At 40.9% G+C, this 22,704-nt stretch overlaps 1 protein-coding gene across 3 annotated transcripts; it reads right to left on the bottom strand.

Moving 5' to 3' along the window:
- Positions 1-2,461: 2,461 nt before the first annotated feature.
- fkbp15b (FKBP prolyl isomerase family member 15b) lies at positions 2,462-22,645 on the bottom strand. Of its 3 annotated transcripts, none has more exons than XM_044110627.1 (28): positions 22,473-22,645; positions 20,308-20,411; positions 20,154-20,223; positions 19,940-20,009; positions 19,777-19,851; positions 19,557-19,655; positions 18,548-18,697; positions 18,401-18,469; positions 16,753-16,896; positions 16,515-16,654; positions 16,374-16,422; positions 16,171-16,290; positions 15,297-15,381; positions 15,108-15,208; positions 14,951-15,020; positions 14,630-14,739; positions 14,444-14,542; positions 14,261-14,355; positions 13,327-13,429; positions 10,236-10,407; positions 9,219-9,355; positions 8,251-8,406; positions 7,983-8,135; positions 7,756-7,869; positions 6,648-6,755; positions 4,875-5,503; positions 3,128-3,236; positions 2,462-3,044 (listed from the first exon to the last, which is right to left on the bottom strand). In XM_044110627.1, the coding sequence occupies exons 1-28, from the start codon at positions 22,520-22,522 to the stop codon at positions 2,967-2,969; spliced, it is 3,459 nt and encodes a 1,152-aa protein (XP_043966562.1). In that variant the 5' UTR covers positions 22,523-22,645; the 3' UTR covers positions 2,462-2,966. The 3 variants fall into 3 exon arrangements, with proteins under 3 accessions (XP_043966562.1, XP_043966563.1, XP_043966564.1); XM_044110628.1 differs by having other exon boundaries at positions 16,171-16,287; XM_044110629.1 differs by having other exon boundaries at positions 20,154-20,220.
- Positions 22,646-22,704: the final 59 nt, after the last annotated feature.

Raw genomic sequence — 22,704 nt, 5'->3', positions numbered from 1 at the left:
AAAAAAAACTTTGCAGATCCAAAACATCCCTTCTTAAACAAGAAGGGATGTTTAATTTTAATAATTTATTTGCTAAATTTCTTTGATAGGGAAACTCTAACATAGACAAACTGAATAAAGCAGCAGTCCCATGCCTGTATCATGGTACTTGTAGTGTAAGCTAATTTGCAACACTTGTCTCTAGATGGACTATTCTAAACACTACATCTAAAGCAGGAAGTGGAGCAGTAATAATGGAGTAAAATAATAAAAAATTTATATTAACAACATAAACAAAGTCACACACATGAAGTAAAAGGATTAAAATAACTGTTGGAATTTAGCTGAGGAACTCATGGCATTCAGAGCTTTGGCTCCATCCAATCTATCTGTACTATTTACATTTTTGTGAGAGACTAAGGATAAAATTGGGATTCATCCATCTTGAAAGGTAAATTCTAATTATATACTAATTAGAATTGGTTTTATGCTTTGAATTGAAATAGAAGGTGCTGATGTGTTACAGTTCCCTATTGTTGCCTCTAGATGGGAGTGAACATTCCCAATAAAACAATCCCACATTCAGACTATCATGATGATGAAGGCATGCTGAGTGAAAGAAAAACTCTAATACCCAGAAACCTCCAACAAACCAGAAGAATGCCTTGTGCTCATCTGTGTCAACCTGGTGTACTGTATCAGTGTCTTATGTATGATATGGAGGGCATGCCAAATTACAATAAAAATACCTTTTATTTGTGTATTTACTGTAATTCAGCACTGTTCACGCTCTTTACTATGCTGCCACCTGAGTTAGTGGTTTATGTGTCAGCACAATGAGGAATCAGAACTCCAGACCCCTGCCTGTGTGGTACTGACTACAGGCATCACTGCCAGTCTGTATTTCTGTTTTACTCTCATACTAACGTACAGCATGACATTTAAATGTGCTTCACTAACAAGTGAATATGATTTTGATGTTAACTGTCTGTTTATGAAACTCATGGTGAGATATGTGAACATGTATTTGATTTTGTGACTTTTGGAATAACTCTCAATGTCGATTGTCATCTAAACATGTTATCTTAACAGACAATATAATGTTTGGGCTGGATTACATAAGTAAACATGAAGAGTTTAAAATACATAAATAGCCAATTTTGGAAAATATTTAAGAAAGGCCCATTGCTATTCAATATGCAAACTGGATATATAAAAACATTACTTTACTGTAATAATTAATAGTTGTTAGATTTTCATGCAGATATGTTTATTTGGTTAGTTGATTGTTAGCTGGGTGAGCAGTTCACACTACCTGCTCAAAACAATTCTAACATGTTTGTTTGGCTTAGACTGAGGACAAACATGGTAGGCTCCTGTCTCACTTACTGACTTCAGTCTTCAGCCACTTTCACTCTACCAGATTGTATTACAGACTCACAATGCAGGGGAAACTTTCTGCAGTGTCATTATAGCTCTTAGCCATGTTTTATTGAGCTGTGAGAGGACCTCATGTAGAAAGACCCCAGACCTAAAGCCTAGTCAAAGTCAGGACCTTTATGCCACAGGACAACAGGTGCACTGCCTTCACATTTATCCCCATTTAAAGGGGCCATGTTAGTTTAGTAAGACCAAATTGAAGTGTGGTGTACGTGAGTGTTGGGGGACTTAAGATTGTTATGAAATTATTGGGGGAAAAAGAAAAAGGATGATACAAGTCACAGCTCTCTGGCTGAGATAAGACTTTACTTCAGTGAAACCAACATGGGATCAGCTTAGTCTCTACTTCAGAAATTAGGGTTGACACAAAAAAAAAAAAAAAAAAAAAAAAAAAAAACAACACAGGGGAACCCTTGGAAAACTAGTCTCAACCAAGCTGTTTTGGTCAGGCACAGAGAAATTAATAATTAGACAAAAATCTGTAATTACTTTAGATCCCGAAATACAAGTCATGAGAAGCAACTACAGTAATAAACAGAGCAAATAGTTTTGGTATTTTCTACCAACAGAAACTAAAAGTTTTAGAAATCTTCAAAGATGTGTATTTTTTCTGTGCCTAAGTTAACTGGATCCATCTATGGATGGTATGCAAACCCATCCATGGATATAATGAAGATAGAAAGAAACTCTGGTCATACAGGAACTGTGTTTTGTGCTTTTATGGTCTTCTTAGATATTGGCTATTTAAGGATTAAGCTGAGATGGAGAAACTCTACAGAAACCTTTGGTTCTTCGCTGGTCAGAGCTTTATGGGAGAGAGGCAATGAGAAAAGCTGAAATTGAAAACTCAAATCAAGGCTGGACTAGAGGTTCCCTTAAAGCCATGTGGGAGACTCCAAAGTCAAGTGGAGCAGATTTAATGATGAGGATGGGAGTACTGTGTTTTTTTTAAAACACTACTACATATTCAGCTGCATTAGACTAAATGTTATTTTGAACTCATAACATTCCTCAAAAGCTGTTGGAAAAAAATAATAAAAACTTGTATTGCAAGAATCATTTAATGACATTTTGGAAAGACAGGCTTACCAAATAATCAGAAGGGTGACATCCAGTAGCTAAATTCCTGAAGTCTCCATTATGAAAATGCTCACATGGAAAAGTTTAACATTCAAAAACAATACAAGGTCGGGGCGATTACTTCTGACGAGAGCCGTTGTTAGTAAAACTGTAAAAGTTCTGTTCTTAAAAACTGTATTGTCACTGTCGTTTAAAACCCTGGGAAGGTCATTGATGCTGATTAAAAAACTAATCTGATCTGCTAAGTGCTATGTAAAAAAGAAGATACTCAACAATTTCTGTAAGAATTAAATAAAGGGATTCGATTGTTTTCTGAAGTGTTTTGTGGACCAGAACCAGAGCTTCTGAGGCAGCAGCTGAACCACGGAGACGTGCCGCCTGCTCTGCTCAGTCCATCGGTACAGCGTCTCATCACATCTACAATCACGGCTGATTCTGGCTTTGGGAACCAGGACGGGATGGTGAAGTCAGCTCAGCCAGTCCAGATCCTCATCTTCATCGTCCTCACCGAACAGAGGCGCCGGAGGCGGACGGCCCTTTAAGCTCTAAAAAAAATAAAGAAGGAAACAAAGTATTTTTACTCCCGAGTCTTAAAGACAAAAGGTTGAGAAGATCTGTTCTTCCTGACCATGTCATCCTCCTCTTCCTCTTCGTTTGCAGAAGCAGGGGGCTTGGCCGGAGGGGTGGTCTGAAAAAAGGATTCCTCTCCATTTTCTTGTCCTGATCCTCCAGCCAGACTGAGAACAGCAGAGAGAGGGTGAGACAGAACACTTCACCTGGATAAAAGGAACTTAGAGACCAATTAGCTCTATGAGTCAGTTAACAGGAGGAAAGACACGGCCAGCTGAGGTCAGAAGATTCCCTCAGTCTGGGCATGAATATTGCTCCCTATCTGGGCTTTTCATGATTTATGTGGAAAATTCTTCTGCCAAATTGGAATGATTACAGAAAACAAGAGTTGGAATGAATTTTAGAATCACAAAAATGAAAAGACACAAAGACATATATATATCCACAAATGACACATTTTCTTTTGTTCCAGCTTTATTGCAATTTTTTAAAATCTTCCCTAAAATTTCTCCATACAATTAACCTGCTAAGACAATGTGGTTTTGGCAGAATTTGTGGTTTTTGGTAAGTTTATTAAAAACAAAAAGCCAAGAAGTCCCATTTGTAGAGATATTCACGACCTTTTGAAATGAAGCTCCAATTGGAGCCATTTCCACTGATCATCCTTGTGATGTCTCTGTAGCTTAAATGGAGTCCACCTGAGGTCAATTCAGTTAATTGGATTTAATTTGAAACGACTCAGATAAGCCCATATGAAGTCCCAAAGTTAACAGTACAGGTCAGAGGTCAAACACCAAGCATAAAGTCAGAGGAACTGTCTGTAGATCTCAGACACAGGATGATCTTGAGGAAAACCCAGAAACATTTCTGCTGCTCTGGACACAATGATGGAGGTCATTGGTTTTACTGACCAATGACCTCCATCATTGCTCAGTAGAAGATGTTTGGAAGCAGCAGGACCCTTCTTGGAGCTGACTGAACTGAATGATCGGGGGGAAGGGCTTTAGTAAGGGAGGAGACCAACACCTGATGGTCACTCTGTTAAAGCTGCAGGGTTCCTCTGTGGAGAGAGGAGAAACTTCCAGAAGGAAAAGCAGGTGAATTAAAAAAGTACTAAGGTTGATAAGTGATCATAGACAGCTTTGATCAGAGGCCTCAGGTGAGGTAAGGATATTTATGACCCTTGACCTTTAGGTTACTTCGGGATAAGTATTCTAACTTTGCTGTTTATTCAGTAAGTCACTGGATTGTAAATGAGGAGCACACGTCATGTGAGGAGATCCTTTGGTTGTTACGGGTGATGAAACACATTCCCTCTAGTTTAGTAGAGAGGTTTTCTGACATCACTGTCATAACTTGGATTCTATATCTGGACCCAAAAAGATGCTAGCATTACTATATGTCTCAGCTACATTGTGTGTGTGTGTGTGTGTGTGTGTGTTGCCTACAGCTCTATCTTAGTGAGACCCAGCATCCTCTAACTCACAGGTGTCAAAGTCCAGTTCTCAAGGGCCGGTGCCCTGAAGTTTTTAGATGTGCCACAGGTACAAAACACTGGAATGAAATGGCTTTATTACCTCCTCATTGTGTAGATCAGTTCTCCAGAGCCTTGATAATGACCTAATTATTCTATTCAGGTGGGGTGCAGCAGAGGCACATCTAAAAGTTGCAGGACAGTGGCCCTCGCGGACTGGAGTTTGACACCCCTGCTACTAGTCCGTGGTTTTCCATAAGTGGCTTAGAGTAGGACTGTGGTAACGGAGGACTTCTGGTCGTAGAGATCAGACAATGCCACCAGAACTCACCTTGTGTCGCCTGCAGAGCTGTTCTGTTCAATAGTTGGAGGTGGAGGTGGGTTAGTTGGGGGTCCAAATGCTTTCGGAGGAGCAGCAGGTGTTTCTCTGACCTGATCTTTGTCTTCCACCTCACTGCTCGCTGCAGCCTCCTCCTCTTCCTCAGGTAGAGGGCTCTCACCAGGTCTAGTATCAGCACCCACACACTGGTTCACTTCTGATTCTTTAGTACATGACTCAGAGGCAGCCGGCTGCTCCTGGTGCTGCTGGACTGCAGGTTCTGCAGGTTCTGGTTCTGGGCACTGGGATGCAGGCTCAGCACTGGAAGCTACATGGAGATCCAGAGTGTCCAAAGTCTCTGAGTCCGCCACCTGGCTGGACGTCTCAGATGTAGATACCGGTTCTGGTTTCACCTTCTGAATCATCTGGGTCTCATTGTCTTGGTGATGATCTGCATCGGTCACATGTTCCTCCTCTACAGTCTCTTCCTCTTTCGCTTCCTGTTCCCCGTTCACATGGACATGAGATCTGTGCTCCAGTTGTTTCCCATCCTCCCCTTCACCGCCTTCATCATCCTCTTCCTTGTTATCCGGTTTCAGAGAGGAGCGATCCGCACCACTGAGCAGCTGCAGCGTTACATTCTGAAAAACCATCAATCAGCCATTATGAAGGAAAGGTTTCACTCATACAATAATTACATTTGGTTATCCCTCGAGTCTTTATGAGTTGACAGATTAGGTCAACATGATAACATGTTTGGAAACCACCGCTTTAGGCAGTTTGCACTGAAGTATGAGACGTCTATATGGATCCAAGAGAACTTCTTTGTTCTTAAATTTCTAAAGGTTAAGCAGTTATAGCTTGACCCCTTTAGGTCTGAGTTGTGATTCGTTCTTCTACTACTTCTTGTTTAATAGCAGATGGCAAAATACTTAATAGAGCATTACTGCCACCAACTGGTAAAAACTGTGAACTGAGGGTGGGAATTTTTCACATTATTTATTATCATTTGTTGTGAAAATCTTTATAGCAATTTAGATTTTTCCTTTCAATAAATTTTCATTAATGCTCCAGTATGTAACATTTATAAAAAAATATGTTTTTTACATATTTGCTGAACCTGTCACTATGTCATGACAATATGGCAGGCAATCTAATAACACTGTCATGACATGGCGACAGTTTTAACAAATATGCAAAAGAATCCTTCTATATAAAAGTTACATTCTGTTAAAAAAAAAAAAAAACAGACATCAAAAATGCTATTTTTTTCTTTTTATCCATAGTTTGTTCCACAAGAGCATCAGTAAAAAGTGAATTTGAAAATATGATTCAATGTAGCCTAGTGATATAAATGATACTTCTTTAACTGGCTTTATGAAGAAGCCAGTTTAAAATGGGAATGTTTCTCAAGAGCAGTATTTGAGCCGCTCTCATTGCTGTGCCATGCATTCACAGCCATACGGTTACCTAAAAATTTATCATTATCACATTACTACCACAAAATATTGCGTTAAAAATATCACCACTAGCGTGAACCAGGTTGCCAAAAATAACACCTCATATCCCATCATAGAAATTAAAAAGTAGAATAGGTAGATTTTACTTCTCCAGTCTTTCTGAAACAAAATCAATAAGTTCTAGTTTTTACTGGTGTAACATGCCTAACTTTGTTCATATCAGAGAAAATTGTCTGGATGGACTAATTTCATTGTGTCTGTTTCATTCCACCATCACTTTACACCAACAGAAACTCTTTGTTAGTAGATTAAAGTGAAGGTTTACCTTTATAGTGGTGACGATGACCCCCAGCACAGCCTGGCCACTGTAGGACTCACTGAGGTCAAACTCTGCTCTGAGGGAGTGAAACACTCCATTCATCACTCGCTTCACCTGCAGCAACACAAACCTCGTGTTCAGCTCCATAACCTGACAATTTAATGTACTTCAACTCACAGGCCTTCATCTAAATAAATAAAGAATGCTTTACATTGACCACACAATTGCACAAATTGGAATTACGGAACTAAGTTTGCTTAATCAGAAACATGCCAATTTCAAGTAAGCTCAAATTTTTTAATTTTATGTTTTTGCACCAACAAGGAGTGGTTTCTCCAGCTTGTGTGCTTTGCAAAACTGCAATTAGAACACTTGTTTGTTTGTAAACAGCAGTAATGAACTTATTTGCAGGCACTAGTCTATTTGGCTCCACTATAGAGCTCACTACAGAAGTTATTAACTGACTTGGAAATAAATTCAGGAGCGGCATCTCTCTATAACCAGGCAAGTTTTATATCACTTTCCACCAAGAAAGTTTTCTCGCTTAAATAAGAATTTATTTCTAAATTAAACTCTTCTCTCAGCATTGCACAGTTCAAACATTAACTTTGTCATTCATTTTTGATCCATAGCTCTTCTGTAAAATCAGACACTACAATTTGCCCAAAACGCAGGATATATATGTAGCCACATATTATATATTATATATTATATATATAATACATTATATATTATACATTATATATTATATATGATGTCACTGCAACACCTGAATAAAACGCCTGATCTTCTCTGATGAGTTCTAATGCCATGGCTGAAATATAAATATATCTCATGAGAGTTTACATCCGTCTCCTTCATAATAACAGAAGCAGAATATCAGAAAATTTTTGCACACATCTTTAATGGATTCAGTTGATCTGCAGTTTAGAGATGGAGCAGCAATGGTCAGTAAATCTTCTGAATCCGTCCACTATTTTCATCAGTGGACGGTCCTCCAGAGAACCAGTTGTGACTCCCTTTATGGACGTCTCTCATCAGGACAGAAATCAGAGCAGCTGTATTGAGGGAACTCTGGTTTGCTTAGTTTCTTCTGTCGTTTAGGACTCCTCACCTCTGCTGCTGTGTCCTTTGAACTCTGCTGCTCTTCCACAGTCCTCTCCAGGTCAGCCACTTGTCTTTGCAGTTGTTCCTTCACAGCGCCTCCATGCCGCTCCAAGGCTGAGTACTTCATGAGAACACAGAGATGAAAGATAATCAGGAGCCGCCAAGTTTCAGAGATTTAACAGCAAAGCCAACCATCTGTTAACAGCATTGCTGCATCAAAGATATGACGTGCACCTTTTCTTGCAGTCGAGTTAGCTGATCCTGAAGTGCTTCCCTGCTCTCTGCTAACTCAGACAGCTCTCTGCGGTGCTGCTCTTTAGCTACGGCCAACATCTGCTCACTCTTCTTCCTCCATTCTTCCTCCAGCTCTGCCTGCAGCTGCGACAGCTGTGACATAAATCAGGACATCTTAATGGAACAATGTAGTGGAAACATTTTGGTCACCTGAAAGCATTGGTCCCGCCGACTCGATATACGACCAGATCCCTCCTCCAGGACGTACCTGCTCAGAGGCCGCTGAGTCGCTGCAGGTCCTGGCTTTACGCAGCTGAGCTCGCAGGCTGTCCAGCTCCTGCTGGCTGCTCCTCCGGAGCTCCTCCACCTCCTCATCCCGATGCTGACGCTCTGCCTGCCACTTCTTCTTCCTCTCAGCTAGAGCCTGAACATGGAGGAAGCAAAGCACTTACCAGAATGGCCCATTTCCAAAACTCCAGCCTGAAACAAGTTGGTGTTACAGGGCTGGGCGATAAGTCCATGCTTTTGAATCTTTGGAGAAATATTTGGAAAATTTTGGATTTCTTTTTACCAATGCACAATTTTATTGTAATATAGGAAGAAAAAAGTAACTTTATGAGAACTCAAAACAAAACAAATTACAATGTGGAATGTTGAGCATTTTGTGAAGGTATACTTTGGTGTAAAAGTTTTACAGATAATACTCTATCATTAAATTGTTGTAAGTCGCAGAACTGAGTCGATTTCAAAGAAAGAACTTCACAAACTGAGCTGCTCACATCAATCCCGGAAACTATCCAAGCTTTGTCCCTCAATACATTTTTCTCATAATTTTAAGACATTTTGTCTGCTAAAATTGCATCCTTATTCTGCCAAAAATTATTAGGACAAAAATTTCAAAAATTAAAGTAAAATACTAATAGACCCAGCACTCCACCATACAACTCACAGAAGAGATGACTGAAATAAAAGCCACTTTTTGAAAATATTTTCAGTCATTTCTAAATTTTTTTCCAAGAAAAGAAAGTAAGCGAAAAAAAAACTCTAGAAATCACATCTGGTATGAAGAAAATCTGAAATATTATTTTGAAAACATATTGCCTAGCCAAAGTACTGACCTCTCCTACTTGGGAACATATTGAATGTACATCAGGACAATTACTGGAAGCTTATGGCATTAATTGGAGGTTTGTCATTTTGTCTACTTTCACTGAGATAAACATGAGCTGGACATACTCTTCCTAGGTTCTCTTTATCAGACTTCAGGTCCTGTAATTCCTCTTCCACAGCACCGACTCTCAGCTCCATCTCTTTGCGTCGTTGCTTCTCTGAGCGGTACTGGTTCTGAACCCGCTCTGCCGCTTCCTTCAGTTCTGAAAGTACACAACACAAAGAGAGTCCATTGGATCTGGAACATGCAGAGGTGTTTGATCTGCAGTTGTCATCAGCAGAACACACTCAGAAGTGCTGAATGAAAACAGGACTCCTAAGTCAGCTGTGTGTCACTTTCACTCAAACTGCACACAACATTTTCCATGGTCATGAACTCATTTCATACTTTCTTTCAGATTCTGATTGAATCCTATCAGCACGGTCTAAACCTCCTACTACAGTGAAATTATTCAAGTCTGGCAAGAAAAATAAAAGAATGTAAAAAAAAAAAAAAAAACACAATGTTGTTCTTTTAGGTTCTGCGGATTGGAATCTGTGATGCTATCCGGTCACACTGCCTGGTTTCAGTGGCTCTTTCTGCCCTGATCACATGATGCAGCTTTATTTTTTAAAGCTTAATTCAATTTTATTGGAATTTTTGAGACTGTTTGGAATCAGCTCTATTGGGGAAAAAATGTGAATATGCAGAAATGATGAATTTAAGCAGCCATTTTCTGTTTTTCTTTTTTTTTCCTCCAAGTTTTGTCTCATGAGGCGTTTCTTTCACATGAACATTGGCAGTATAGTTATGGTTTTGTTCAGGTATTATGTTCCTAAACACACCACCTGTGTTCAGGAACCTGATTGCCTTGTGTATTTAGTTTTATCTTTCCTCTGTATAAATTGTGCAAAAGCAATGAAATGATTTGATTCTCTTGCAGGTAGTTTTATTAGCTTTGTGTACCATCTGATACTGTATCTGACTGCTCCCAACACTAGAACTAGCAACACACAGTGCAACTAATCAACAGTAAAGCCTTAATAGATTAAATGAACACTAAAGATGAGGCTTGAAATGCCATTCTGTCCAGTTTTCCAGACCTTCCAGCTGGGCTTCCAGGGCAGCGATTCGCTGGCAGCGGCTCTCTCTGTCCTCCAGCGCTGAGCTGAGTTCACCCTGCAGCTTTGAAGCCTTCTGCTGGTGAGCCGAAGCTTCCAGCTGCAGCTGGGAGACCCGAGCTGTGGAGGAAGCCAGCTCCTCTGTCAGACGGACCTAGTTCAGATGGAGAAAGTGGAGGAGGAAGGTAAGCCGTCTGAATGGAAGGAAACTTCCAGAGACAACAGACTGGTGAGAAGCCTGGATGAGCGGCGACTGGTGATCATTCCTGTGGGAGGAAAATGGCCAACGGCTAAACTGATGGGAAATGAGAAACCAGAAGAAAAACTTGTTAAAATGACAATGAGGATGATGTGAGGAGGATGATCCAGTGGCAGCAAAGAGACTGGGGTCAAATAGTCTGTACCACTAAATAGATTGTTCTTCACAACTGGAGTCGAGATGAATAACTCTCACCAGAGCAATGGATGGTGCCTCTAAATCTCTGAAAGGATTTTAGAGAACATTTCCACTTAAAGGGGCGGCATTATGTATTTTCCAAGCACAAAGCACAAATAATGTTACCTTCAGTTGCTATAAAAATGCTATATACATCAAATATGACTTAAAAGAAGTGCTACGTCCACCCAGATGTTTTGTATAGCTGTATGGTTTCCATGGCGATTAAATAATTTCTCAAACATGCATGAAAGAATGAAGGAAACACTCCACGTATACTTTAATGAGGGAATAACATAAACTGAAGTAAAGCTGAAAAAGGTAATTTTTCATAATACTGCTCATTTAACAGAACTTTTTATATTCACAATTAAACTGTCATATTGGGTTTATTTTCTAAGCGCTAGTTGACCCCAGTCTGGTGGCAGAACACTGCGAAGCGGGCTCACCTGGCCAGAGCCACGGTCCAGTGGCCGAGCACGCTGCTGGGAAGAGAGAGCAGTCAATGCTAGATAGTAGCATCAGCAAGGCTAGCACTTTTCCAAAGGTTTCACACGCCTTAAACCTCAGATTTTATCACATAATACCAACAAACTAATATGAATTTTAATATTTTTTTGTGACAGATCAACAAAGTAGTGCCAATTGTGAAGTAGAAGGAAAATACATGGTTTTCCCATTTATTTTACAACATATTGCGAGTTCTGCATGCATCAGTTTTCAACCAATTCAACTCTTAATATTAACAGATGATCATGAACCATTGAATGAACCATTTCCCCTGTTACAAGTCTTTCCACAACTAGAAATGGAAATTTTACTTATGATTCATTCTCGAACAGAGACTGACTGGACAGAGCATGTCAGTGACTATCAAACTTCAAGTCATGCAATATAATTTCAATTGTGTCAGTCTGGACTTTGACTGGGCCATTCTAGAACATAAAAATGCTTCCATCTAAACCATTTTATTGTAGTTCTGCTTGGATGTTTCAGCTTGTTTTGCTGGTAAATGAACCTTTGCCACAGTCACAGGTTTCTTTAACAGCTTTTCTTGGCCCACATTCTTAATGGTGGGGTTGGCGTGTCAGGGCAGTGGTTCTCAAAGCCCATGATGGGGTTAGGGGGTTGCAAGGACCTTCTAATACATTTAAGTAAAGAAGCTTTATAAAATAACACTTTTAAGACTTCACAGTTCTGAAATCTTAAAAGTGACTTCAATCTGTATAGCTGTATACAGCTGTATAGTACTTTGTGGTTACTTTGTGAGTAGCCACAACTACTTTGTGTTGATGAATCACATAAAACCCCAACAAAAAACATGGACGTTTGTGGCTGTAACATGACAAAATGTGAAAAGGTTCAAACAGTATGAATATTTTTCTAAGACACTGTAAATACTGTAGATGTAAAAAGACTAAAGGAAGTCAGCACAGTTCCCTCTGAGAGTGGCAAACTAAGTATGCACAGGATTTGAATATTTTAAGAAGCACAGACAGAGAAAGATTAAGGTGCTGTTAAAACCGTGGTTCTGAAACGTCAGCTTCTTTTGAGCAAAGCCAGGCTTTTGCCTTTTTATCAGGAAAACTGCAAGTTTATTTAGGGCTAGTCCTATCCTGGTTGGCAATAAACGAAACGACAACAGCCCGCTGTTCAGATTTTCATCAAGTCTCTGGAGCTGTGTGAGGTTCTGTCCAGCTTCAAACACTCCACCATCATCTTGGCCCCCCAACAGTTGCTTTATTATGGGCTTAGACCACTACAGACCTGTTCCCATGACATCTGTGGTTATGAAACCCTCTGAGCAACTGGTGTTGAAGCATCTGGATTAGAAATGGGTTGACAGACGATGCAGTCAACTCCTGGGGACGTACTCCAGGACGGTGTTTGTGGAATTCAGTTTGGCCTTCACTCCCATCAAACCCATCAACCCAGAATCATCAGCAATGGCACCCCCCAGTGGTGTGTCCTTGCCCCCTTCCTTATCTGTGTGTACAAAAGATCGCACCTCAGCAGACTCTTCTGTGAAATCCTGTTTCAGAGGACACCACCGCCAATGGACAACAAGTGTAACTGCTAACATGATGTGGATCTGAGGGTCTGCTAGTGTGGTCAGAACCTCAACTATCCTTAGATTGCTTTTTGGCAGCATTTGGGGGTTGATAAATGGCAACAGAGGGACAAAGACATGAACAACATGCAAGAACTGCAAGTTCTTCAGGTGCTGAAAGCATCACGCTAACAACCAATGGGTAGCTGTACATTGGGCTACATCACAATAACACTGGTACACCATATCAGCAGCAACGAGGAAATGGTAAATGTACGGCAGGCCATGCTAAAAAAGAAACATCACTTTCTGACAAATGTAAAACAAAAATAGAACAAAAATTTGCAGCATAAATTTGATTTAAAAATGTAATGTAAAGTACTATTAAAATCTTGTCTGTGTGAACTCTTTATTCACACAGACAAGATTTTATGGATTGTAACAAAGTCCCTTCTCATACATGGAACATGTACAGTTCGAGCTGCCACAGAGAAGGTTTGTTCCTCAGGCTGTCTGAAAACACCAACGACTCCCACAGATATCAGGGATATTTGCACCAATTATGCAGGAGGAGCAGCGACTCTCACCTTGTCCTGCTCGGCCTGCAGTAGCCGGGCCTGGTTATGTTCACTGGAGGACTTGAGGGAGTCGTTCCTCTGCTCCAGCAGCTGGTGGCTCTGCTCCATGTATCTGGCAAACCAAACATCAGGCACCACATTATACTGATCACACAAACCATAGTCTTTCCCAGGAAATTCATTGAGCAACATAATGCCCCCAACATACCCCATCCACATTGCTGTGGAATAATTCTGGCCAACTCTCCTTTACAGAATTGCTTGAACTTTTCCACAGTGGGGGGGCTTTTAAGCATGAACAACCTGTTCAGGGTCTTTGGCAAGGCCACTCCAGAAGTCCTCATCAAGAGTTGGACTGTGTACTGTGCTTTAGATTGCTCTAATCTAATTAAAGTTCAAGTCAGATGTAATGAAATGAATGCCTTCTGCCGACCAGTCCAGAGGATATTTTCACAGGAGACTTGAGGAACATCAAGGTGTTCATGGGGGAAAAAAACAAAAACAAAGAGACAGTAGGCCTCTCTGTCTCTGGTCATCAGTAGTTCTGGTCTTGAAGGTCTCCCATTTTCCCCGAGTCTCTTTTCTATTGTTGAATCATGAATTCTGATTACAACAGAGGATGGTGAGACCTGAAGAGCTCTAGATGCTGTTCTAAGTTCTGTTGTGACCAGAATGAGTAAATTAATAAAATAATCATTTGAAAATTGCTTTTGTAGTTACTCAGGTCATCTTAGTCTGAGAATACAATATACAAGTACAAGCCATTTACAATTTCTTGTTAATGTTCAAGATTTTTTATGGCACTAACTCAGTTGCAGTATATTTTTAATGGCAATTTAATGTCTTAGTATGCGTTTAACACTAGGGTTAATCGAGATGATCTCCAAAGGAAATCTGGACAGTGTGACTCAAATCAGAGTCTATTTCACCCTCTGAGACTCACTTCTGGTTCTGGTTGATGAGATCCCCGATCTTACGGTTCTGCTCCTCAATACGAGAGCTCTTCTCAAACATTTCCTTTTTCAAAGATTCATTTTCCTAAAACCAAAATGTGAGCTATCAGAGCAAGTCAAGATAATATGAAACGCAGTCAAATGAAAAACAAAAGACCACTGCATGTGTGTACCTGAACAATTCGGCTGATATTGTGCACAATCATAGAGGTTTCCATCGTCATACCAGAAACACCAACAGACTGAGTTCCCTGCTTTTCAAGATCACTAATCTGTTAGAGTGAGAAAAAAAAGTCAAATATTAACTTGATAAAAAATAAAAATCAAACAGGATACCATAACTATAATTATGTTCATACCTTGGAGGCTAGTTGATCCACCTTATCTGCTACTTTTCCTATGCTTAACCTGATCTCCGTGTTCTGCTGCCGAGCCTCCGTCATCAAGAAGTTAGTCAACTCCCCAGAACCTGGAAATCAAACTAATCAGTTGCATCAAAGTGGTTTTGGCTGAATTACTGAAATTATAACATCAATAAACTACAGAGATCTACTTTTTTCCTTCATGAAACACAAACCTGCTCCCTAAATGTTCAGATCCTTTAAAGCCAGAGAGTTAGCTACAAGCAGCACTTTGCTCCAGTATGAATCAGTCCAGATAAACATGGTGAGCTCTCTTACCCATGTATGGGACAGTCTGAGGCGCGTAGACCTGGCCGACAGCCTGCATCTGAGATGGAGCTGCAGAGGGCTGTGGGTGGGAGGTTTTCAAACATTATTATCAGAGAAGTTTCTGTTCAGTTATAGGATTTTGTTGATAGATGTGAGCAAGCATCACCTGGAAAGGATGGCTGCTAGCTGGCAGCCCAGGATACGAGCCGACTGAAGGAATGACGGGAAGTAAGGCAGACGACGGAGCTGTGTGAGGAAGAGGTTGGGCTGCGGGGGAAATACTACTGTTAGATTATTCTGATGTGCAGTGAGATGAAGCTGGGCCAGCTGGAAGAAACAGACGAAGGAAGCTCACCGTGGGCAGAAGCAGGAGCGGCAGCAGTGAGGGGCCCCGGAGGAGGAGCTGCAGGACCATCCTTCACTCTGCTCATGCTGGTATCCTGGAGATGAAGAGGAAAGAACGAAGAAAAACACAGCTGAGACTGAAACTATTCATCTGATTTATTGCTCTGAATTGATTAATCATCAGCTACTTCAATAATCCACTAATCATTGAGTGCTGAAGTCCATTGATCATTTCAGTAAATGACCAATAGAATAATTGATTGATAAAATAGCCGTTGGTCGCTGCCCACAGAACATTACAAAGGGACGCTGATGGATTTGATGATCTAGTGAGATCAGAGGCTGGGGTGATGTCATAGCTCAGCTGAGGTGATGGTGGGTTCCCCTCATGTCTGCCTGTGTCGTCTAAAAGCGTGTCACGGTGTAAACAGAAACAGAGGAGACACCCTCAGGGTCTTACTGGCATCACATTCTGCTGACCAATGCAGTTCTCACATTAGAATGTGGAGGATCAGAAACTTGTGCTGCTCTCCAGGAACACACAGATCATGTGATGCTGCTACTGTCCATACTTCACATCATTTGATTCCATCGCACTGGGTAAAATGTCTGAAGTGCATCTTCCCCACAGACAACGTATAACTGCTTCTTCTGATACCTTTTCACCAAATCTCTCTGGCCACAGAGCTTTAGTAACGATAAACTCTGACAGCTTTGTCGGAGGTAAAGGGTGTTTGTTTCCGTACAAATTGTGACTGCTGATTGGTCAGCTGCTGACAAACCCATTGGATTGATTGACAGGTGGCGTTTTGCTAACCTATTGTCCAGTAAAGGTTGCTATGGTTACAGGTGTAACCACCAGCAGAATGGCTGCAAGTACCAACCTCCAGCTCAGAGTCACTAGATTCAGGCTGGCCTGCAGCTCCGGTCAGGAAGGGCAGCATGGGCTGTCCCATCTTCGCCATGCGGGAAATCAGCTTGGCTTTGGTGGCGTCCGGGTTCTGCTGTTCAAACAGAACAATTTTTTATTCAGCAAACCTCCACAGTAATTAAAGATTCTAAAAGTTGAATGCAGTGAGATTTTTACCCCCAGCTGTTCGGTCAGAGAGTTGGACTTGGCTCTCAGTGGCGGCTCCCTTGGGAAAAAACAAACCAAGGATAAAATCAGTTACAACAAAGTCATATAATAGTTGATGTTGATGCCTCATTCTCTGCAACAAAGTCTCACCCTGGTTTCCCCGAAGCCAATGAAGGTTCTGAGATCAGACTTTCTACACTGGGGGCAGGAGATGGTGCTAGGGATGGAGCAGCAGATTCTCTGGAGCTGGAGCTGGCCTGATCAGAACCACTGTCTTTGGAAAACTTCACCTGCAAGACGAGCTTAATGAGCGTCTTCACAGTTCAACATGAGGGAACAAGCAGAGAGGCTGTGGAGCTACTGAAACAAGTGAGGCATAAAGCAATACCCGCCGCAGCTCCACTTCAAAGATTAGCGTGCTGTTAGGTGGAACTCGGTTGGGAACGCCCTTGGCTCCATAAGCCAGGGTGGGTGGGATGATGATGAGACGACGGCCGGCTTTCTTCATCCCCAGCATTCCTTCCTCCCATCCCTGTCCACACATTCACCACAGGAAGAGAACTGATCAGCTGGAAAACCATGACATGTTGATGAACACTTATGGAGAACCTACATACACAGTGCTTGTAGGTTCTCCAGTGATCAACCTACATGCACTGTGGAATCCATCATGTCTTCATTTTATTTAGATATGAAGGATTTTTCTCTTCAGTTTTTAAGATTCTGAATTAGTAACCTTAAATTCAGCATTAGGACTATTCACCATCAAAGCCACCTGAACTACAAAGATGGCGGCATCCAGTCATTAAAAGTGGCCTCACTGGAGCCAGAACCCTGTAAATGATGATGTTAAAAGTCAGATGACAGAACTGCTGCTTCATGTCTTCTTTAAGCAGCTCCTGCCTTCATGAGTTGGTCAGGAGCTGCAGCTTCCTTTGCTACAAGGGAGTTGTCTTTAGTATGGAAGTTTTTCCTGAGTGAAGAAGGCTTAATGTTAGCCATTTGAAATACTTGCAAGGTATTAAAAGTCAAAGAAAGACCAACAAGCAACCATGTGGGAATGGAATAGGATTATTTATCCATCTGTCTGTAACAAATACAGGATTTATTTTAGAGCATCAGATGGTGATTAGGAATATACCTGAGGTCTTTCAAAAGAAAAATAAAGTTATGGATATTAAGATAAGACGTCCTTTCTGTTCAGTTGGATGTTATTTACACTAAGCATGTGTTCAGTAAACTGGACTCTTTGATACAAATACAGAAGAAGATCCATCAGACAAAGGAAGAACCGACTTTAAACCTGTGAGCCAGAACCTCACAATGGTTGGAATATTTACTAAAAACTGGAATTATTGGATATCTAATGGTTATTGATAATACCTTGTAGGCTTCAGCATTTATGGCACATTGTTTATTTATGGTGATAAATTCCTTGTCATAAGATTTGGATTAATATTTATCACCATAAATTCCAATTAATGCTTAAAACTCCTTAAACCATCCATATTCTGAGGATTGTTATTTTTACTATTTTTGCCACTGTTTGTTCATTAAAGGTGTATCAATAGATACCAATAAGTTTGGACATACCATTAAATGCAGATAATCTGTGCATTTTAATGACAGAAATACTTCTTTATGTGACTGTTGTTCAAAAGAAACATATTATAAACGGCCATTTTGAATCATGTTACAGCTTTATTTATTTTGTGTCTATTCTTGTAAAGATTCTTGACTAACAAGAATGCCGACTCACCTTACTGCAACCAAATCTACCTAATAGTAAAATCTGATTGATTGATTTGATGTTTTTCAAGAGCAGTACTTGTGTTTGTGGTGCTGTGATTCATACAGTTGACCAAAAAAAAGTAATAGTTCTTATAATCACTTTAATTGTTATCACAATAGTACTATAAATTATCATGATAAAACTTTAACCTATATAACGCACACCTAATTCCTTGCATTGCATGGTTTATTACAACTAAACAACAACTATTATTACTATTCTATTTGACTTTGTGTCGACTCACCTTGATCACTTTCCCAGCTCCAATTTTTAGTCGCAGCAGCTTGTCTTTGTTCTGGTTGGAATCAAACATCTGAAAGCAGACACCAATGCCGGTCAGTTCCATCAAGCCACTGCACCGGTGCATGCTGAAAAGGCTTTAGAGCGCCACCTGTCCGATGGCGTGGTTCTGCAGCAGCCAGCCCGTGTACACCACCTCCATGGAGTCTCCGGTCTCCACTGCTTGACCCTCACCGAGAATCACATCCTGAGTCACCACAGACTCCAGAGAGGAGGAACTGTTTGCTTTGGCCAGACACACCTAGGAATCAAAAACAAACACTGAATCATTTTATACGTAGAAGAAAAGATTTACAACTATGAAAAAAGACGACCTTGAGCCGCCACTATAAACAGCTTGCTTACTTGTGTTGATCAAGTACGGCAGACTGTACTGTTAATGATTTGTAATATTTTACACATAAACCATCATGCAATATAATCCATAGCATGTCCTCAGAAATTAAGTGAAAATAGCTTTAGAACAGGTATGTTCACATCCCTCCTCAGCACAGCGTGTACAAGATGCCAGTTTTCTGCTAGTGGCAGAGAAACAACCTGAGGTTACAGGAAAACTATTTATCCATGGCCAGGTGACTAGGCTAGGCATCTGTAGAGCTACAAGGAGGAGGTAGAGGAGTTGGATTTCGTTCAAAGATTATTTGTCACATTTTAAACTGTCAGGACGTGGTGACAGTGTTAACAAATATGTAAAAAAACAACAAAAAAAAACAAAAAGAAACATTTTCATAAAATGTACCTCCTGCAGGTTTAGGTTCAGTGGAGAACCTGGGATGCTGTGGGCTTGTCTCTCTTGGAAAAATCAGGAGACTTGAAATAAGTTTAGTGCACTAATCATCCCCGGTGCTCAAGCCACACTGCCCTGCATGTTTCAGAGGTTTCCCTGCTGTAACACACCTGATCCAGATTATAAGGATAATAATTTGGTATTATTATTATATATATATAATAATACCAAAGCCTGTTATCAGTCACCCACTGAAATCAGGTGAACTGAAGCAGGAAAAGGTCTAAAACATGGGATGTGCTGTGTCAACAGGAGCAGCAGGAAACGCTGCTCTACAGGAACTGAGGACGGGCGCTCACTCTGTGTTGCTCACCTCTTTGCAGAAGTCTGATACGTTTTTCTCTGAATCAAACATCAGTGACCAGTTCTGCCTCTGGTCATCATAAAAAGTGCAGTAGTTATTTAGCTGTACCTACAAGAAAAGGACAACATTTGAAACCAAGTTTATGTCATGCTGACAGGAACTTTCTGGTTAAAACACCAGAAGTTCTTAACTGATTCTAAGCTTGTTCATCTTTCAGGACGCTACTGACCGTAAAAGTGAAGCCCAGGTGAATTCTGGCAGCAGTCACTTGTTTCTGTTGGCTCAAATACAGCAGAAGCTTGTACTACAAGAAAAAAAAAAAAGAAAGAAAATCATTAAAACAAGAAGTCCCATCAATAATCTCCAAGGAGTGACTTGAGATCAATGCCAACCTCTTTAGTAGCGTGGTTGCCCAGCACGGCTGCCCCCAGCTTGCCCTGCTTCATGTATTGTCCATTAATACTGGATGAGACAGGAGCAGCAGAAAAGAACATAGAGAGAGAGGATTTGGTGAGCTCTCACTTTAATTTGAGAATTAAACATTTCTACTATTTCAAAGCAGACTTAATAGGAAAACATGAGCTACTTAGAGATGATTATACTGACTATTTAAAGGCCTGAACTGCTGAGGCCAGTAGGACTGCAGGACCTGCAGGCTGCTTCTGGCTCTCTGCTGCTGCAAGGATGAAAAGGACAGCGTCAGTGCAGCCTCCACATCACACATCACACACATACTGAGTGTTTGTTCCTCTGATCTTACCCTGAGCGGTGGTCTTCCTGGGCTGTTTGGGGGCTGTGTACTGGAAGGATTCATTTCCTTGACTGGATTCCTGGTCTAGTCCAAAAAGGGAAGCCAGCTTGGCTCTATGGAAACAAAAATGTGAGAAATTTCTAAACATGGATACTTTCATTACAAAATGCATAAACTGCTGTGGGCTGTTCTTTCTATTCTTCACTGTAATGGTCAGAGGATGAAAACCTAACCTTTGACACAAACAGAAAGTAAAAACACGCTCTTGTCGTTTTTCTGTTCATGATCAATAGAAAGAAAATCCACTTCTTCTTATTACATACCTAAAGCAGGAAGCAGGTACCACTAACTGCAACCAGTTCATTTTTGTTTCAGCATCCCAATTTTTGTTGGGAATATTGTTGTGTTCAAGTTATGCTAAAAGGAGTTAGCCTGTCAGTAAATTTAATCCAACCTCAAACAGCATCTCAATGCTAAACATGCAGCTGCAGCAGCACAGACATCAGTGTCCACAGTCCACATTACTGAAGACGTTCCACGAATGATCAGGAGTTCCTGAAACACTGGAAAGTTGAATGTCTAGAACAGATTAAAAACTACAAATAGCTTTGTTGTTGAACTCGTATGTCTATTTATTCAATAATTTAACCGCAAAAATGGTTTTTGAATCTTGCTGATATGTAGTTTGATGAAACTGTAATTAATTGATTACACACAGACCCTCACAATTAATTTGATTTAAAAAAAAAACATTTTATTGAGTCCCGCCACTGACTAAAACTAGCTTCATCTGTGTCGTTGCTCTTCTGCCTGATTACCCAGCGCTTCGTGAACGCCTCATACTAACCCCTGGAACTCCTTCCACTGGTACTCATTGGTGTCTCCCAGAACAGACATGTTGAATGTCCTGAGGGCCTCATCCCCGGTGGTAAAGACGACGAGGGGTGAGGAGGGACAGCCCGTTTGCATGCGTGAGCCAGAATCTTCGGGCTGCTCTGTTCCAGCGCTTTGGTCCAGGGCTGCCACCGCAGTGGGAGATTCAACAGCATCGCAGGAAAGGAGTGGAGCGGGAGCGCTGCAGCTTTAGAGCCGGGTCTAAGCTGAGCAGACTCAGGCTACAGAACAGGCTTTCTCCTTTATTCCACTAACAAGTCGCATGTGAAAGGAATTAGTTTGGGGAAAAACACTCCCCCTCCTTCAGAGCTGGAAATCCACTGGCTGACAGTGGTCATGCTGAATGCCCGGCCCTATTCATGTCTGAGAATGTGGCAAAGCTGTAACTGAGTGTCTCATGGCTGAAAGGGGAGGTGTATTTATAGCAAGTTGGCCTGTCTCATAACAAAAGGATTGCTTCACTTATTATCTGTGACCTGAGGGCCACAGCAAGGCTGAAATGCCCTCAGTCATGATCACTACATGGCAGATGACAGTCACTGAGGCCATGTGATCACTCATCTACCATAGAGGATGCTCAGGTTAGCATCCAATTCCATTCACTTTGCACTTGAGTAAAGGGCGGTTTCACAGTTTTTAAGCAGCCTGGACCACCTCAAATCAGCTCTAGTGCTGAATCTAATGAACTTTAAATAGTCTAATCTGAACTGGAATATCTACAGAGACTTTAAAACTGGTTGTGATCAAAGAAACCTTTCATTCATTAGCAAAACCAAAGACACAAAAAGCATATTTATAATACTTTTATGGGGGAGTAGTTAAACTGCACTGATTTCATATTCTATAAACCCTGTTTTTCAAAAACCTCTATTTTACGCATGTAATGCAATTTTAGCGTTCGAGCTTCCTTAATTAATCTAAAACCAATATGATCTGACCTATACTACACTGGATGAAAATTTCTGAAAATATTTTATAACTTTCTCAGGAAAAAAAAAAGTTCAGTGTTTTTAGAGTTTTTTTTTAAATCATCTTCACAAATTTAAATCAAGTCCATCATTATTAGCTGAAATCCTATAGCTGACTCGGTGTGAGCCAGTTAAAGTTGTCACAAAAAAAGCAGAACTTTAAATAGTGAGTTGTGCAGATTAATAAACTTGTCTAAGAACTGCGGTTTAGATTAGCTTTGTTCTCTGAACATCAGCAAGTCACCAAGTGATGCTAAGCTAATAGGCTCGCAGGCTAAAGAGCGACAGCAGGATTCAATGAAACAAACTCACCCTCCTGTGGGGGACAGAAAGTCTCCGTCTTCATCTTCCCCGCCGAACATCTTTTAACTTTGAACTCTTCTCTTATCAAGAAAAACAAACGACTTAGCTATATTACCATGTCTGGTTGGTCACTTCCCCTTCCTGTTTGGGGTAAAGTCAGCTGACTTTCCACCTGACCCCTCTTCAGATAGCACCTAACAGGGGCCGTCGCAAGAGGGCGCGATAGACCTACAAGCTCCCG

This window comes from Gambusia affinis, linkage group LG03, assembly GCF_019740435.1.
Source record: "Gambusia affinis linkage group LG03, SWU_Gaff_1.0, whole genome shotgun sequence".
Lineage (NCBI taxonomy): Eukaryota > Metazoa > Chordata > Actinopteri > Cyprinodontiformes > Poeciliidae > Gambusia > Gambusia affinis.
The sequence above is the reverse complement of the archived record's forward strand: the minus strand, read 5'-3'. Positions and strand labels throughout refer to the sequence as shown.

Bases quoted from the DNA above. Each gene is read 5' to 3' on its own strand.
- fkbp15b (XM_044110627.1), bottom strand. From the start codon at position 22,522: ATGTTCGGCGGGGAAGATGAAGACGGAGACTTTCTGTCCCCCACAGGA. The intron at 20,010-20,153 runs GTCAGTATAATC...TGTCTCATCCAG, and splicing joins GCAGTTCAGGCCTTTAAATA to TATTAATGGACAATACATGA. The intron at 13,430-14,260 runs GTGAGTCTCAGA...TTGGTTTGCCAG, and splicing joins CTCATCAACCAGAACCAGAA to ATACATGGAGCAGAGCCACC.